Raw genomic sequence first — 19,118 nt, forward strand, 5'->3', positions numbered from 1 at the left:
TCAAGTAAAATTCTAGAGGTCAAATTTCAGCTTCAGCAGAAGGATGCCACCAGATATCCAGCATTTCTGGTGGAAAAACTCCAGACTAGAGCCCATTTGCTCTGAGAATCACACGATGTCCATTCAGCCTTTTTCTCCTTGACGTGTTGCCCATTTTATTAACTTCTGCCTTGCTTTAAAAAGAGGCATCTACCATTTTGCTTCCCTAAAGAAGCTCATGTTATAATTCATGTGTCAGGACAGATTAAGTTAAATGTGCTGTGTGATTCCCAAAGGAAAACAAACTTCCAAACATCCTCTGTTTGCCTTGTTCCATGTCATGGATTGCATTAGAGCCGAACATGTAATTCTGTCGCCTAATGTGTTAAAGTTGGCAGGAATTTTACTCTCTGTGCAAGGTGAGAAATTACTGAGCTAACAAAACATTTAGTTTCCCCCTCCTTGCGTTCCTTCTTTATGAGATTCTGAATGTGACATTTTCACAAAAAATCCCTACACTTATTTGTGAAAAATGTATATTAAAACCAAAACACATCAAATGGAAAGAAATCACAGATGGTTTTATTCACAAGCAGCAGAATTAATGGCCTTCCCTACTCTTTATAAATATTGGAAGCAGATGAGTTCATTACTATTTCACTCTAATAAAGAAAACCTGCTTGATTTTGACATCTACTTATCTAGTGTTTCTACTGAATAATAAATCTATTTTCTTTGAAAAAAAAAAGTTATCAATAAACAAAAACCTGCCTGGAAAATGTGCCAGTCAAAAAACCCCCAAACATCTTCATTTCTGATAGCGCTGAAATGGAATTTTAGGGATTTTGAAAATGTCACTAATTTTCAGAATAGAAAGTTTTGAAATGTTTACTTTGTGGTTGTCTTAAATTTTAACATCTTTCAACAAAGCAAGCAGAAAAGTGAAAACATCTGAAAAGGCTTTTGAAAAGGAAAGAGTCAGCACAAGCTGGATGAAGCTGTGGGCTCCTTTATCTTCCAGAAATCCGCACACATGGAGCAGAGTTTATGAGGGTTTTTTTAACCCAGCATTCAAACACTTCCCAGTTCACAATCCTGGCTCCATCGCCTTTGCCAGAGCTTCAAAGTGCTGTTGGCAGCTTTTCCTGCACTAGGATAAAACATCTTACCCAGGGGAAGCAAAAGCTGAGTCATTCTTAACCCCAAACAACATTCACTGATGTGGTCATCTTGTTAGTCATGGAAATCCCATGTTAGTTCTGTTTGTGCTTCTTTCAACACTTATTAACCAGGGAGCGAGGAGGTTTTATTTTAAACTGCAGAAGATGTTTATCCTCCCTAGGGCCATGACAATCAGTTACATGGCTTATCCATCATTCCAGAGAAAGGAAAGGATTTTGAGAAACTCCCCAGGCAAGTTAATTTTTAAAGCTGTAGGAGGGAGAGGAAAAAAGAAAACAAAACAGCACCAAAGCCACCGGCACACAAAGCCCAGAAGAACCCTCTGAGACACAGGGGCTGTGCCGGCCCCCTGCAGCCCCCGCTGCTCCCCTCAGGCGCTGGGAGCATTTCCTTGGGGCAGGAATGGCCACAGGACACCTCTCCAGAGAGAAACGGCTGCTCCCACGTCTCAAGGCACAAAGCAGAGCAGAATGAGAGATTTTCCTTAGAAACCAAACTCGGCGAATGCTGGAGGTCAGCCAGCTCCAGTCCCAGCCCAGTGCAGGGGCGAGGGCTCTCCCGGCCGGGCTGGGAGCTCAGCTGCATTCCCGGGGTGTGCCGTGCCACAGCTCTGAGCGCACGCAGGGGCAGCAGGTGACAGCAGCACGGCCCCGACCCCCTCCCTGCCTGGGCAGCCGTGGGCTGGCATGGGATGGGCAAACTCTGCTTTATGTCCTCCCCACACCACCTCCTCCCTGCCAGGACATTCAATCAGGTGTCGGTGACAGCTCCCACGGCAGCCACAAGATGCTGCTTTAGTTTTTTTGTGGAGCAAGTGGTACTGCTTTCAAAAGGTTATAAAAACATATGCCTGAAGAGAATGTCGGGAACTTGGGTATTAATCTCCCTTAATTCAAAGAGCACTCAAAATAAGCGAGACAGAAATACTGTCTGGGGTGAGAAGATGCCAGAGGTCAGATTGTGCACCACTAGCTTGGGTCAAGTTCAGAAGAATAATAATTTAGCACGAAGAAAAACAATTTTCAGTGTAGTGCAGTATTAGCCTCCCCCTGGTTGAGCAGCCCATTCCCCTCAGGGCTTGCTGACCCCAGCCACGCAGGTACCTGCACTGCTGCCAGTGTGGCCACTGCAGCCTCAGCTGCGGCCACGGGCTGGGCCCAGGTGGCCAGTGCTGCCCCCACGGCTGCCAGCACCATCAGCTCTGCTGGGTATTGCTCTTGCCAGGCTTGGCCCAATCCTGCCCCTTAAAACACATCATTTGAGTCTGTTTGGACTTTGCAGCATACCTGTAGAGCAAGACATTTTGGACACATTTTTCCAAGGCTTTTTACACCCAATTTCCAAGAAAAAAAAGCCCACAAACGAGCACGTTCCCTATAGGGGATCGTGTTGCCACCTCTGTAGTTCACCCTTCTGATCTAGGTAGTTGTTTCAGTCAGAAGATTAAAACACAAAGCACACGGAATTATCTGATTAAAACAAGTTTCATTTAACAAATTATATTAAGAATACAGACTTGAGTTATCACACAATGAAACTTCCCTTTGTAAAATACAGGAGGGTCATCTAAAATAAATATAAAACATAGTAACATTCATAAGATTAATGCACAGTAAAATCACTTTCAGTAACCCAACCATCTTAGAAAACCACTTTGCAACTGCATAAAAGGTTTCTCTCTGCCATTCGTATGATGACATTTAAATCTGTTGCTGTTAGGAAACAATTTCACAACAAATAACCAGAATATCCCAAGTGTTTGGTTTCCCTGTGGGGGATGAGCCGGGCAGCACCCCAGCGAGCTGGCTGGTGACAGAGGAGCAGCCTGTCCCATTCCTGTGCCACAGCCTGGCTGATAAGGCTGGGGGGACCGACACCAGCACACGGGGCTGTCCTGCTGCCAGGGGATCCCCGGCTGCTGGGCAGGGCTCCAAGGCTGAGGTAATTGTTTGGATGCAGTGAGGTGTGCCTGCCCTTTGGGGGGAGCAGGAACAGCTCTCCGGGCTCCTGGGGCTGCCACGGGAGAGCGGCTGCGGGCACACCTGGGGCACAGAGCCAGTGTCACCGGGGGAGCAGGGGGAGCTGAAGGCCAAGGTGGGACCAGGCAGCTCTCTCCCATTTCGCCTCCTTCCAGGAGATGTCAGGGCCCCACAGAAGAGGACGTGCCAAGGCCCGTGGAGGCATGCCCTTGCCACTAGCACCTTACCTGGCACATGCAGTGCCCATGAGAGAAATTCTCCAGGCTGGGCAGCATGTGGGTTCAGTCTGGAGAGCTCAGGACACTGAGGGGGCAGAGGTGGGTGTGAAACCAAACAAGCCCAATGCTACAGACTACCAACAATCTCCCAGTGCACAGGAGGCTCCCAGGAAACCTCCAACAAACACCATGGGCACACGCAGGGACAGTCACAGGAACAGTCTGACACAGTTTACTCCTATGGAACTACAGATTCGAGGTGCTCCCATAAGGAAAGACACCTGCTACAACTATTCACACTTGAATTTTATCATGAAGCTCACACTCTACATCACTTTCTGGACTAACTTCTTGCCTCTCCGTGATCAACACAGCAGACAGCACAGCCTGGCCTGGGTGGCCACGAGTCACCTCGGCACACGACCAGCTTCTTGCCGTGAGGAATCCAGGAGGCAGCGTGTCACTATGAACTCACATCAGAAGGTGTATGCTACAGTAAACAAACTCCTCACTGCTGATTTTCTGTCTCTGTTGCAGACGTATAACAATTTGGCAAACTAAATTCTCCATCAGCCACAAGATTAAACTACCTAGAGACCAGTTTTGTTCTACAAATCCAGGCAAGGTAGCCAAGAACATCTGGTAAAGCTCTGCAAATTCACTTCTGTTGCTTTCCACTGACTCCTCCCCTCCCCTTATGCTCCAAAAGTCTTCTCCACAGCCAGACAACAGCCCCATCAGACTCCCTGAACATTTATTGCCTGGGCCAATTCTTCCACGTCTCATCATGTCTTGTCACACCTTGGACAGGGAGGAAGATGCAGAGATGCTGGTACTAGCCATGGCACTTGCCAGCACGAAGGACTCACTGTAAGGATGCAAGGACCAGCCTTGCAATGAGGTGCCGTGAGTACAATAGTTATGGAACAGCCAATAAAACCTTCCTGTGGAAATGCTGACCTGACACCCGTGGTCTCAGGAATTCAGCAGTGCAATAAAAAAAGCTTCCTCTGATCAGTGGACTGAGAAGTTGACACAGTCAACCACCCTGCACTATCTCGCTGTTCTTTCAAGCACTGACTCTGAGCCCTCTCCCTTTTGGAATCACCTAGTTTTCCAGCCTGTGGTTAGCAGGGATGAGAGCTCAGCTGGCTCTCAGCAGGTACAACTTTCTGTTCAGAACACCTTCATTGTGTTTGCCCCACAGGAACTGCATCTGTCTGTGCATTTGGAGCAGGCTGTCCCTGCATGGTGCAGGACCACAGCATGTAGAGCAAACTCATCTCAAGGTTTGCAGGTGAGTCCTGAAGCAGCTCTGCTGGCGCAGTGTTAGAGAGGGAGAAGTAAGTATACAAATATATCCTGAAGATGTAGATGCCTCTCCCAGCCGTGTATTCTGCCAGTGTTTCAAGTATCCAGTGTTTCCTGTAGGTCACAGCAGAGCAAGCTGAGCTCCTTATCTTCATGAAGGCTGAGCAAACCTAGCAGTGGGTATAAATATTAAAGCACTGATTTTCTCTTACATAAGGGACTCAAAGCTCTGCACCCATTTCCCCAGACATACCCAGGGAGTGTGGCCCTGAGCGTGGGGCTTGCTGGCTCAAGCAGGGGCTCCTGGCAGCTGTCTGTCTGTCCATGTCCCAGTGGCAGGCACTGCCCCTGGAGCTCTGCAGACTGTGCTGTGCCCTGTGCTAGTCTGCAGCCCTCGTTGCTCCACCACGAGCAGGGAAGGTCAGCTCTCATCCCAAAGCTATGAGGAACGCACTGCTGCAGATGGCTCCTGCCTACCTGCCGTGACCACTGAGCCACAGGAGAAGCTATAAATGGATGTCACACAAAACTACAGAACAAATTACAAGCAGAAAAATAGAAAGACAAAAGATGGATGACATGGGCACAGCACTACGGCATAGAGTGGATTTGAACTTGAAGTGAACCTGAGCCGAATGACCAAGCTGCCATGGTATGTTCATTTGTCGATGTCAGCATCATCAATCTGCCCTTTGTGAAGCCTGGCAGTGAGGTCTGGCTTTTCTTTACTGCAGGATAAATAACAACTAAAAATGGTGGTGCAAGCTCCAAGTAAATGAGCAGTTCCAGGGGGTCACCCAAGGGCTCCAGAGCTGGTGCACAGCTTTAACTCTTTTGTCCAAAAACAACATACAAGCAACCAAATTGGCCTCTGCTCTCCAACCACATGGCTATTCTACAGAGGCAACTCCAGAAAATTATTTACCTGATTGGAAGAAGCTGAAGCAAAGATCTGGACTCAGTTTGTCCCAAATGTCACGGTATTTTGTGTTCTTTATCCCAGCAGTACACTGTGGTGCCTTAAAACCAGAAATGAATCTTTGGACAAGAATTATTTTTACTTATGTATAAATAAAAAATATTAGCTGACAGTACAAAAGCTGCTGTTAGTTACCACTCTGTGCAACTAGAAAATGACAGATCAATCCAAGGGAGTGCAAAGTGGGTCAGGGCATATGTACAACCCAGGCTGCAAGCAACAACACTGTTACTGTTACCATAGCAATGCATTTCAATGGGGTCAGGGAATCAGTATTTAACAATATAAAAAACTGTACGATTTAACTGTCACTCCAAAATTGCCATTTTGCTGCCATGATGTATCTTTGCTCTACAGCAGAGACTTGAAAGAGTAGCAGAGTCAGATGGGCACTTGTAAATAACTTATTACAGCAATGGACTTCTCCAAGACATGCGTTGGGCTAGGGAGCAAGCCCAGTCAGGAATCACAGGGAGGCAGAGGTCAGGGTTTCATGAATCCCAGGCTCATCCTGTGCCATGACAAGTTCAGTGCTTTCCTGAATGCCCAGGAAACAGGCACATCTCTCTTGTTTTAGCAGCTAGCAGGGAACACGTTAGAGAAGTGTCTCAGTGACAGGTAGGTGATGGCATGCCAGTTGTCAGCAGGTCCACAGGAAGCTTGGTCAGGTCAGCGGGGCACTGCCAGTGTCTGCCAGGGTGTCACTGCCAGCATCCATCCAGAAACACGGGACACTTGTTGCCCTAGATCCATATAGACAGATGGACACCCTGTGCAAAGTGAAGGGCTTCATCTCACAGCCTGCAGTGCACCTTGGGCACCCTGCCCTGCTGTGCCCAGGGAGAGCCAGGGGTCCCGGCTGCCCCGGCCCACAGCAAACGCAGTGACCACAGTGGATCTGAGACTGATGCCAGCCACAGCGGAACTTCTGCGCCCAGAACGTGGCAGAGGGACCAGCATTCACTGCAGCTGAGTTCTGCACTGCACCGAGTGCCACAGGAGCCTCCTGCTGCAAGGTGTCGAGAGCCAAGCAGCTCCAGGGCAGCTGGTGAGGCAGTGCCCAGCCGTGCCTTGTACTGCTCCTTTTAGGGCTCAGATGTCTCTGCAAGCTCTCGGCTGTGGCCGCAGAGGTTTGCTGCAGCTCTGGATGCTGCGACTGTCCCGCAGCAGGGTTACCCAGTGGGGATGAGCGAGCGGCTGGTCAGGCTCCCAGTGCTGTACTCACGTGGAGAGGGGGTGTGCAGGGGTGGGGTGGGGGCAGCTGCCCAAGGGTCGCAGGGGTGTGTGCAGGGGTGGTGCAGTGCAGGGCGGTGGTGGACACAGCCGGCCCGTGGATGGTTCTGTGGTGGGTGGTTCCGTGGTGGGTGGCTCCGTGGTGGGTGGTTCCGTGGCCGTGTCCCGGTCCTGCTCAGTAGTGCGCGCACACACACACACACACACGCTCCGGCCGTGGCCCCTCAGGACGGTGGCACTGGCACGGGTGGGCAGCGGGTGGGGCTGGGCGGGAGGCGGGCGGCCGCGCTCTGCTCCGTCCGGAAGCTGTAGTCGTACTGTGGGGAAAAGCAGAGACAGGGAACCTGCAGCACTGACCCACGCAGCACTGCCCGTGCCTGGCTGGGACAGTATCAGCAGCAGAAGAATGAGAGAAAAACTGGACCTGACAACAGCTGTCCCTGGCAGGGCCGTGCTAGGTGAACCTGCTGGTAACACAGGTAACACCTGACCCCACATCAGTGACCTCCCCAGGTAGGGTTCATCCCCTCCCTAAAAACCCAGCATTAACACAAACACGACCACACTCATCCTGCCCATAAATCAGCTAGTCAGAAACATTTCCCCTGGCAGGTTTACACAAGCCACTACCATTACAATTAACATTTTTGGTTGGCAAGTGGGTGAGAATCGCTATATACACATCACTAAATACACATCCCTAGATACACATCCCCGTGCCCCACGACGTCCCTGCAGACAAGGGACAGCTGTGCAGCCGAGGCCATCCCTTGCAGCACCTGGGAGTGACGCTCAGTAGTGGTGCACAGTAGCAGTGCATGGCAGCGCCCAGTGGCAGTGTACAGTACCCAGTGTACGGTACCAGTGTACAATAACAGTGTATAGTAACAGTGTACAGTAACACTGTATGGTAACCACGTACGGTAACTGTGTATGGTACCAGTGTACAGTAACAGTGTACGGTAACCGTGTATACGGTAACCGTGTACGGTAGCAGTGCCATCTCGTGGCACGCTCGAAGCCGCACCCCGCCGGCCTGAGGCCACCCTGCCCACTGCCCGGGCACCCCGGGACAGGCCGGGCTACGGGCGGCTTTCCCGGGGCAGGCGGGAGGTGAAAGCAACACCAAATGTTGGGGCTACCGGGGTGGGAGCTGCCCAGGACCCTGGCACACCCACTGGCACGGCCCCGAACACCGACTGTCCCCCCACTCATCTCCCGGTGCGGCGTTTGTGGCTCCTGGAATGTCGCACACACACGCGCGCCCCTGTGCGCTCCTCCCAGCAGGGCTGGGGCACGGCACGTACTGCCAGCGAGCCGCTCCGGGCAACCATCAGCCCTGCTGGTGCCTGGCCCGGGGCCGTGCCAGGGCCGTGCCGGGGCCGTGCCGGGGCCGTGCCACTTCCACCCTCCCTTTGGTGCCGGCTCGGGAGCCCTCGGCGAGCCCGCGAGCGGCCGGCAGGGGGCGCCGCGGCTTCGTGCCGAGCCGGGCCGGGCGGGAACGGAGCACCCGGGACTGCGGGGGCGGAACCGGGATGGAACCGGGATGAACACGGCTGTATGGGGGTGAACGAGGCTGAACCGGGATGAACACGGCTGTATGGGGGTGAACGAGGCTGAACCGGGGATGAACCGGGCATGAACCGGGGCTGTACCCGGGGGCTTTACCCGGGGCTGTACCCGGGGCTGTACCCAAGCCTTTACTCCCCATGGCCGCACCTCCTGTCGCGATGCTGCAGCCGCCAGCACATGCAATAAGGCCTCATTTTTCAACACCCAAACGCATAAAGATGTCAGCTCAAACTGTTTACTAATTAACACTTAAAAAGACACAAATTAGATATGCGTGGCTAAGAGCAATTATAATCAAGACGAATCTCTCCAGTCATTGGGGAACTGAGGAAACTCCTAATTGCTGGAACCAGTGTTTTAAAATCTGAAATCATGCCAGTTAGCAAATATGTTCATTTAAAGAACATTTCATGTGACTGCACTCAGGAGAACTGACTACAAACACGCAAACAAGGAAAAATATTTCTGTGTAAAATTAAAATTTTAAGCTGTTCTAGATTTACAACTTCTTCATTAAACATATTTGCAAAGAGCAGCCCATGAAAACTTGTAGCAATTCAGTGGTTAAATGAACTGCCTTTCTTACCAGTTTAAAAGGAATGATGACTACTGGATTCTCCCTTTACTTATTAGACTCTCTCTAGACTTTTCACACCACGCCAAGCGCAAATGAAGACAGGGAGCACCCTGGCAGTAGCCAGAGCACTGCCCTCATTGCCACAGCATCCACACAGAGCTGTGAACAGCGACAGTGCCACCACCTCTGCTACCACCTGCACTGCCCCTGTGCCCGCTCAGTGACTCCACCCTACCCAGGACAGGCAAGGATAAACCCCCAGAGCCCTGCTGGGAGAGCTGGCAGCAGCACTGTCTGTCCTGCACCCTCCTCTCTGTCCTACATCCACCGAACTCACCATGACGTGACGGCACGTGCTGCTTACACCTGCACTTCACCACCTCTTCATAGCCCAGCTCTCTGTGCACCACCCTGGGCACAGCTGTGCCACCCTGGGGCAACAAAACCAGCTCAGCTGCAGTCCAGGATTTGCACCTATTTCCATCATTTTCCTGACAGGGTAGAGTCCTGAAATTCAGCTGCCTTCAGCTTGGAGGATGGGTGCATACATCTGCAAATGTGGTGACAGAGAACAGTAATTCTTGGAATTCTTTGGGAATATTTTTTGCAAGGCATCTTGCTCCAGGGAGAATGTTCTGGCTGCTTTGGATATCCAGAAGATTTGCTATAATGGTGCTATTGCTTGCAAGGGAAATAAAGCCATGCCGAAATTCACAATATTTATATGTGTAGCTCTCTATGTGCAGACAAGATGCTTCATCAAGGAATATGGGCTGCATAATCATTCTTTTCATTACACTGGAACGCACACAGCCTGCTACAGAGTAGGAGCAGTGGGAGAGCAGGCAGGTATTGGCCTCTCCTCCCTGGTCCACACAAATGATTCCAGGGCTGGTGTCCCCACACTCCACAGGCCTGCGAGGGCACAAGCAGGGCTGTGCAGCTCAAACCCCTCCAGGCAGCCCCCGAGCTGCCAGACCTCTCCCACACCAGGGAGAGGAGAAGCCCTGAGCAATCTGGAAGCTTTGCAATGTCATCTTACTCTGTCCCTTGAACCCAGCTAGAAAGGAGGAGGCCTTTCTGACCAATGGTGCCTGAAGAAGCATGTGCTGCTTCTTCTTCCTAGTCTGAGACTTTAGATGTGAGGCGACTTTTGCAGAGCAGGCAGCTCCTCAGCACCGTGCCACAGACGTCACGCATGTGCCAGAACACTCCTCAGAACCACCCTTGGTTTGGTGGCTGCCTCCTCCCTGTGCTCCTCAAACATTCACTCCCACTGAAGTGCAGCCCAGTTCTCCCAGCAACAGCTTCCCAGCATCAGCAAATAAAAACTGATGAAGGTGTTTACCTGACATTGCTGAGTGAAGTTCATTTGCCTCCCTGACATGCAAGAGGCACCTAGGAGTGTCCTGCCTGTACCATGTATTGTTAATACATGAGAAAGAAAGCTAATCAAGACAGACATCTGAAAATAAACAGAAGGCCCCACACTTTGTCATTAAATTCACCACCTGAAATGTCTTCACTCATGACAGATCATAGAGGGCATCCCTGACCCTGGGCTTACTGCTTTATCCATTCTCTGTGACTTGGGAAAGACAAAAAAAGTATTGTCCATAAGGGAAGGGTTCTTAAGAAGAAGTGAACACAGCTCTCATGATTTGTTCAGTGCCTGGCTGGTTACTTACCTCCTTTTCAATTTCTGCAAGGGTTTTGATTGTGATACCCAAGAGATCAACTGGCTGCATCTGGCAAGAAAGAAACAAAAATGTCACATTCAGGGTCAGGGAACGGGTTTGTTTGTTTGTTGTTTTGTTCTGTTTAAAGTCAGCAAACACTCTATCACCAGAGATTTAGAGGCACCATCTGTAAACACAGGCACAATCCTGCTCCTCATTCCAGCAGGAGTGAAACAACACAAGGTGAGCTGGGGCTACAGCTCCAACAGTGCTCTCCCTCAGCACGATAGCTGACACTCACCTTTGTGCTGCTCTGCCCAGGGAGATCTGCCACCTCCCACTGCAGTCTGTAAACCCCATGGATGGATGGCCACAGCTCGAGGTGTGAGCAGCACCAGCTGCAGGAAGCCCTGACCAAACTGACCATATGGTGGCAATGGTGTCTAAAGGATCCGCCAGGAGGATTAGCACGACTGAATCTCTCTGCATTTGTCCTCGCAGCAGGGACCTCAGCTTTCTGGGAATAAGGGCCCATAAACAACCCTCTCAGAAAGCAAGGGAAGTGAAAAACCCCTGTCAGCAGGAAGAAGAAAGCACAAAGATGGAGCACTACTGGAAAATCAGACACAGCTGATGGCCAGCGTATGCATTAACAGCTTCCTGTAAATTGATTTTTAAAAAGATGCTGCTTTAGGATCAGATGGATTCAGGAACTGGTAGTGGGTTGCTGAATCTTTGTGCTCTGGATCATCAGCTTTAACAAGCACAGGCCCAGTGACACCCAGAGGTCATTCTGAACCAGTAGCAGTGTTTCTGTTTGGGTGAAGCAGGCACCCCCTGGTGCCCTCTCCAGCTTGCCTGCAGCCAGGCAGGACCCTGCTGTGATGGCACTGGAGTGCACCGTGCCATTACCACTGGCCTGAACTTAGGGAGTGACAACACAAAGTAGTAAAGATGTTGGCACTATGCCATCCTCACAGCAGGTAAATCCTTAAGAACTCCACATTTGCAGCTTTCTTTACAATCTATGCTAAGAAATTAGAAATGCTCTCAACACCAGGAGTCCCACTGCCATTCCTATTTTTTGACAGTAATAAACCTTGAAATCCCAGGACAATTCAGTTTTAGAAGCAATCTGGCAAAAGCCTTTCCCACCTAATGGGCAGCTATTGTGACATGCAACCTTGGCCCATCTCAAGCACTGGCTATGTATTTGGCCCCACAACAGAACAGCTCCCAGAAGCAGGTAATCTGTCTTGATGTTTTATGATCACTCTCCATGAAACTATGAATTTCATACACTGGGAGAACAACAAAGGCAACTCACCCCTTCAGGAGCGCAGGTAAACTTCTCCGAAATCATAAAAGGCACTCCATCCATTGCTGAAAGGGATAAGACATCACACGTGAAGTTTCCAGCTGCCTTCTGACACGCAACTTCACACATTCCCAGTGACAGATCAAGTAATCACAGCATTGACACGTGACTGATTGCTCCCAAATGTTACTGCCAGCCTTTTCCTCCCTCTAATCTGCCAGTGGACATAGATGGGTCAGTTCCTACCAAACCAGGAATCCAATGAATTCTCTTTGCTCTATTCAAACACAATTTCATGGCCTCAATTTTGCATTTTCCAATTTTGCGCAGCTGGCAAAGCAGGACGGTATTTGAAACTGGAAGGAGGACACACTTCTATTTACCACCTCCTCACCAAACCTGTTCAGCACACTGGTGGGGTCTGAACAAGAGAATAAGGAACAGCTGGTTCAGGGGACGTGCAGCCCCCAAAGAAGAACACCACCACCTGTGTGGCAGGCAGTCAGTTGCCACCACCTGGGCAGGATGATGACAAACACCTGGGGCCAAGCACCTCCCTGGCCTGGCTGTTGCCAGTGTCAACTCAGCAGTGAGCATGGAGCTCAAACACTTGAAAACCACATCTGAAGGATGTAAACCAGTGGAATATGAAGACAGACATGAGGACATGACACAACACGGCACAGCCTCGTGTCACACAACCCAGCTTTTTCTGTAGCACAACCTTAATGGTACTCAGAGCACAGTTTGCCTTTACACCATCTTGTATATTCATCCTAGTGCAATGATCAGTGTTTCTTTTTAAGAGACGTAACTCAGCAATTTGCACACAAGACTGAAAAGGGCATGTTTCTAAGGCAGTGCACATCCCAGATACATCCCCTTTATTGCACTTACACCTTTAACATGTGAAGTCTTTAAATTTAAACTCTGAAGGAAATAAAAAACTTCAAATTAGAGCAGATTTAATCCCTGAGAGGCCATCCAGTGATCCTCAAATAGGGTTTTCTTTCAGAAAGCATCTGCACCCACAAACCCAGTGCTCCTCTGTCTGTTGTTTCTAACTTTTACAGCACCACTGAGTTACCATGTTAGCGATTAAACAAGGGTCATTTAAGAATACTCAGCTTTTTACATTTGCTTTGTCTATTTTAGATTTAAAACCCCCCTCCACGGGAGTAATTGTGTTATCAAAGGTGCTGTGAGGCAGCCACAGCACAAAGGGAAACAGATGAAAAGCAGCATCACCAAATCCAGGAAGTTTTAAACCTGAAAGACCATCTGCACTTGTTATCCGACAGAAACCCTCTTTGATCAGCCACACGCCAGCTTTTGTAAAGCAATCTAAAGCCTGAGCTCGGCTGAGTGTGTGCATCCCCGGAGCCTGAGCCCCCCCAGCCCGGCCACGTGCCCCAGCCCACCCGGAGCTCAGAACCACACAGCAAAGCAGCAGATAAAAGCAGGGTGAGCCAAAGGCTCCGCAGCGCAATTAGCACTCTCCTAAACAAACGAGCTTCAACAGAGCTGTAATTAAGCAGGCCTGTAATTAAGTATATGCCCTTTATCATAACGATCATGCTTAAAAATGGCATGATGCATGGAAGTGTGTTATTAACGCTGCGCTCCCCAAGCGCAGGAGCGTGTGCGGAGCTGCCGTGTCAGGCCCGTCACCAGCCTGCTGCTAAAATGCATTAAAGGCAGAGAGCAGAAAACAAGGTGCTCATTCAGCATCTCCTTTCACAGCCAGGCACCGCTGTCACCAGGGTCTAAATACCACCACTTCTGGAAACTTTACAGAAGCCAGTCCCTGGGCGGCAGAGCTCAGTGGCTGCCCCAGCAGCAGCAGGGCAGCAGCCCTCAGCCCTTCACCCCATGGCTCAGCTGGGCTCCAGGAGCCCTTGGGCCACCCAGGGGGCTGCAAGCAGGCACTGGGGACCTCCAAGACAAGAGGCATGGGGAGCAGAGCTCCCCCCCTGCATCTGCTCCAGGGCTGAGCAGATGCCCTAAACAAAAGAGATGCTCTGGGGAAAGGAGCCTTCTGTGCCTCCACTACACCTGTGGAGCACCCTGCTCACAGGATGAGACACCCACAGCTGCCGCTGCCCAAGATGGGCTTTTTCACATTCACCCCTGAAGAGGGGTGAGGTCCCCTGCTCCCACAGAAGCTCATGGAGACTTGCAATGATCTCTAGGGCCACGCAACTCCAGCAGCAGCAGGAAAGGGCTGCCATGGCTATGCAGGAGCCTGACCAGCTGTCCAGCACTGGGCTGTCCAGCACACGGGCCTGGGCATGGGGACCACTGCTCCTGCTGCACACTGTGAGGCAGCATACAACTGCTGTTTACAGTAGCAGCTAATTTAATAATAAAGTTAAATGAAACCAGAAATCTAGGAGGGCGTTTTAATTCCATGTCCCTTGTTCTGTAAATAAACATCAGCAGCAGCCTCTGATTTCTCCCTTTTTCCCCTTTTTTTTTTTTTTTCCCTCTTGCCTTTAAAGCATTCCTGGCAGGCTCTGAGGAGTGACTGCTGGGCTGAGATCCTGCCCTGTGTCACCACCTCCACGGGCAGTGTCACACTCACACACCAGGCCCTGGCCCTGAGCCGCAGCTCCCGTTTCATTGTGGCCAAAAGCTATACCAGGTTCCTCCATGTCAATCTGGGCTGCGTTTGAGACCAGACAGTAACACCAGGAGATAAAGGAACTGGTTCTGGTGTATGACTAAGCACAGTTCATTCTGAAGGTACACATGGTGATTCAAATAAAAACGGTGGGCAAGGTCCCAGTTTTATAGCATTACTCATACTATCACAGGAGCAGCTCACGCACCGACCCACACAGGCTTCAACTTCTTTAAAGGTTGGGATTTTAAAATGTATCTGAAGACCTATAAAGTGTTTGCACCTTGCAGATTAAAGCCTCCTTGCACAGGTAGGCAAAGCTGCTCTTGCCCTTCAAAGCCCCAGTGCCAGAAGGAATCTGTAAAAATACTGTCACCCTTCTCTGAGCACTCGAGAGATGCTGCCTTCTGTGCTGCAGACTCCAACTAAATCTCAGTTGTCAAATTAGTAATTCATCTTTCTTGAATAACTATATTTTTAGCCAAGCTACCAGATTTAAATAATCAGACCTGCCAATGCTACCCTAATTTAAACATGCTGACGAACTTTCACAGGCAGCATCAGCTAACATAATGAGTTTCTGGATGACAAAGAACTTCAGACGGTAGTTCACTACACTACCCAGCGTAGTAATAAGCACTTGTTCTTTTCTACAATGTGCACATAAAAGAGAAATCTAAATAATAGTTGCTGTAATTATCTTGAAAAAATATGTGGTGATTAATGGTGATTATGAAAATCTGTATAATTGTTCGCTAAAGCTCCAAAGATTAGATGCTCTCTTGAAGCAACCATCAGTGAAGAACTTGGAAACACAAAAGCTCCCAAGCATGTGAGAGAGGGACCAGCCATGTGCCAGCTCAGCCTCCACCCTCCCATGACCTCTGCCAGGGGCTCCAGCATGTCCACATGCATGTGTCATTGTGGCTGAAAGCACAGAGTTCAACCTGTTATTTATGCAAATAATTAATTACTCTTGTATTCAACTCACAGTTTGTCATGACACATTAATGACTTGATAGACTTCTATGAACTAGTGAGCACAGGACAGCAGAGCACTTTTATCGTCATTTAATTTAAAAACGATCCTCTGTGAAATTATCTAGTTGTGAGTGATGGAAGCATAAAGAACAGACTCAGCAAAGCTTCTTTTGGATCATTGCTTTATTAATGGTAACGTCAGGGAAATGAAAAATGCTAACATTGTCATATTTAACTCCTGGGTACAGATGAATCGCTGCCTCAGAGCCTGGCGGGCTCCGTTTGCACACTGCAGTGAGCACTAATTCCTCACACCACGACTGTGGGGATACACAGCCACGGAGGAGTTTATATACCTTAACTCCCGAGGAAATAACAGCTGCTTCTGCATTAAATTCTCACCATAAGCTTTTATAGCTTTGCATTTCTTTACTGCTGTTTATTCATAGCCTTTTACACTTGAATTTTCAATTTCTGATATTAAAAATATTTAAATAAATAAATTAATCTCTTGAAAAACATTTTCCTGCATGACTGAAAATGAAGAACTGCTAGTCCAAACCAACAAAAAACCCAACACTGAGTGCACTACTGCCAGTTTTAAAATTTAAATGACCTTAGATTGTAGAGAGGGCTTTCTCTAATGCTGCAGAACTGTTCCCATTTTCCCCTGACCGGGGAAGCACCCAGCTCTGTTCCCCCAAGCCCTTGTGCTTTCCAAGCTTTTCCAAGCCCATGGCCCCATGTGAGCTCTGCACTCCTGAGATGCTTCTGCACACGTGCATGGAAGGCAGCACAGGACACCACACAAAGCAGGCACACTGTGCCCTTAGTGCCCTTTCAGAGGCATGAAAAAATGTTTCAAAATAGTTTGCAACGCCTCTGGAGAAGAATGTGAGCTTTTCAAACCAAACAAGCTCTCCATGATGCTAAGCCTCCTCCTCTTGTATTTCTACACACAGAGATCTAAACAGCAACCTGAACAGTAAATGTGTGTTTGCCTTGTGCTACACTGCACCAAGGCCCAGATGGAGCCACACCAAATCACTGATGGCAGAACCTCAGGGCTCAAACCGAAAGCAACCTTCCCTGACAGCTCCTGCCAAGCCTGCTGCAACAGGGAACCTGCAGCTGCCCAGCTGTGTCCCCCAGCTGCACATACCAACCCCAACAGACACACAACTCCTCTGTGGCACACAAAGAGCTGCAGACACACAGGCAGGGGCACAGGGCTCAGCTCTGCTTGCCCAAGGGAGAGCCCCAGAGCACTTCATGTGGCTCCTGGGCAGCTGGGGCTCTCCCCAGGGCTGTCGTGGGGCACAGCCAGCTGGGAACACCCAGCCCCGTGCCCAGTGCCTGGGCCTGGCCAGGCAGCAGGATGGCAGCAGAACCAAAGCACCCCATGCCTGCTGCAGTGAGTGGGAGAGCAGGGGCCTCCTGCCTGGGAAAGGAACCTCTGCTTTGGGAAAGGTTTACAGCTTTCCTGTTCATCTTGAAATGACTTTGATTAAAAAACCAGACCCGGACTAAATTTTCATTTTTGCTAATTTGATTGTCAGCCTTGATTTTCTCAGTTTCCTGCATAGCTCATGACATGGCACAATTAGTTCTTTACTGCTAAGATCAAGCCATGAAAACACTTGAAAAAGTACCCCTGGATTTGATTATTTTCTTTTTTTAAATAAAGTGAAGGTTAAGTACTGCATGGTGACGCCTAAGGAGCACCTCAGCACTGTGACTCCATCAGCACCAGAGAACATGGAGAGACTTCAAACAAGCTCTTCAAATTGCAAGTGTTTAGGAGCTCTTGATTTTATTATTTTTTAATAAAATGTCCTCTTTGAAGTCTCTGCACCACACTAAACTTCAAAGATCACACCTTAGCATGTGCTGTTTCCAAGCCACAACCCTTAATTAATTAGAGCAGAGCAGATACAAACCAGGGCACTGGCGTGGGGCTGAGGCAGAGCCGGGACAGGGCTTAGTGATGGGGAGGTGAAGGAAAGGCAAAGGCAAAAGCAAAGGCAGGTACTCCTCCAGTGTCTGCTCATGGCTGTGTGCTGAAGAGAAACCCAGATGCTTTTCCATTGCCTTCAGCTCTGGCTGTAACGACAGGCTCCTTGGAAGTCATTAAACATGTAATGTCTGTCTGCCACGGCAGCCGGGCAGCGCAGGCTGCAGCAGCAGTTGCAAAAAGCATCTCGGGCAGCCCCACAATGGCTGCAGTGTTCCCTGGCCAGCAGCTGTAAATTCCTGCTGCTTGATGAGAGAAACATCCACAAGCTTCCAGTGCTGCAGGGCAGGAGCAGGGGGTATTAAACCCACACATTGTTACAGTGCCTGGCTGCAGAAACATTTTCCTTAGATGAGCCACCTCTGGTGTGAGGTGGGATTTGTTGCCACTGTGCCAGTCCAAGGCTCCCCAGACTCTCTGGACAGCAGCCAGGTCACTGGGCAGGGGCAGATGCTCACACTTGCAATGACACTGTGATCCTGCCCAGCAGCACCCACACCCTCCAGCAGTGCACTGAGTGACCAACATCTGTCCCACAGGGAGACAATGGTGCACGGTCCCCTCTTTACATGTTTTGGTTTAAGAGACTGAAGCTATTTTTAACACACAGCAGCTCTGTGTTTCCAATAAAAGCAGGAGAAAGAAGCTAGAGCAGTTGCCCTGACACCATGCTCTCCGTTCTACAAGCATGCCTGCCTGTTATGGAAAGAAACTCATCACGAGCATGGCTACAAAGGATGTGGGGGTACCCATCTTCTGCCCTGGAGCTCCCTGATGCACAGAACGTGCTCCCACCATCCCACAGAGCATTCAGCCAGCCAGAGGAGCCTTGACACAGACCCAAAGCTAAGGCCTTGGGTGCTGGAGAGGATGGCACAGGGCAGGCGCCCTCCTGCTGCCACCAGCCAGGCACAGAGCCACGGCCCTGCCCAGCCAAAAGCTCTTCTGCAGGAGGAGATCCACTGTGCCACACGGGAACCAGATCTTCTAATGGGATTTAATTTTTTAAGTGCTCAAAATCATTACTGGAGCCACGTATTTCTATCAGGTAAATTTCATTTGCATATGCAAATGATATCTAAATACACTGCACCATTAATATGATCAGTAATTACATAATAATAGTCACCAATCTCCACACACATCAAACTTACAGTTTTGTAGCTATTAAGGAAACTGTGCTTTGTAATTAAGATAATCCTCATTTCCAGATGCTAATTAACTATATAATAATTAGCTTCTTTTGCTAATGCAAATTAAGTATTTTCATCCTTATTGGAAAAAGAGTTGCTTATCACTTAAAAAAAGAGACAACCTACAAATAATCCCTCCTCCTCCCTAAAGGTGAAAAGGTAACTCCATTTTTATCAGTCTCATTTGTGAATGTAAATTAGCCCTGATTAATCAAATCACAATTAATGTGCCCATCTTGTAGCACGGCCAGTGCCTGGCGTGGCCCCCCAGACCTCAGAG

The 19,118-nt window shown here is 49.4% G+C and overlaps 1 protein-coding gene across 9 annotated transcripts in view; it reads right to left on the minus strand.

The window, feature by feature from the left end:
* Window positions 1–2,608: 2,608 nt before the first annotated feature.
* Window positions 2,609–19,118, minus strand: part of MVB12B (multivesicular body subunit 12B) — a 53,596-nt gene continuing 37,086 nt past the window's right edge. For 8 of the 9 annotated variants that reach the window (XM_062505834.1, XM_062505828.1, XM_062505831.1 and 5 more), the window contains 3 exons: window positions 12,037–12,092; window positions 10,719–10,778; window positions 2,609–7,198 (listed from right to left, as the gene is read on the minus strand). In XM_062505834.1, the coding sequence (XP_062361818.1) occupies window positions 7,106–7,198; window positions 10,719–10,778; window positions 12,037–12,092 (209 nt within the window). In that variant the 3' untranslated portion in view covers window positions 2,609–7,105. The remainder of the gene's footprint in view (window positions 7,199–10,718; window positions 10,779–12,036; window positions 12,093–19,118) is intronic. The other variant, XM_062505836.1, reaches the window with a different exon arrangement.

Source organism: Cinclus cinclus, chromosome 19 (genome assembly GCF_963662255.1).
Source record: "Cinclus cinclus chromosome 19, bCinCin1.1, whole genome shotgun sequence".
NCBI classification, from domain to species: domain Eukaryota; kingdom Metazoa; phylum Chordata; class Aves; order Passeriformes; family Cinclidae; genus Cinclus; species Cinclus cinclus.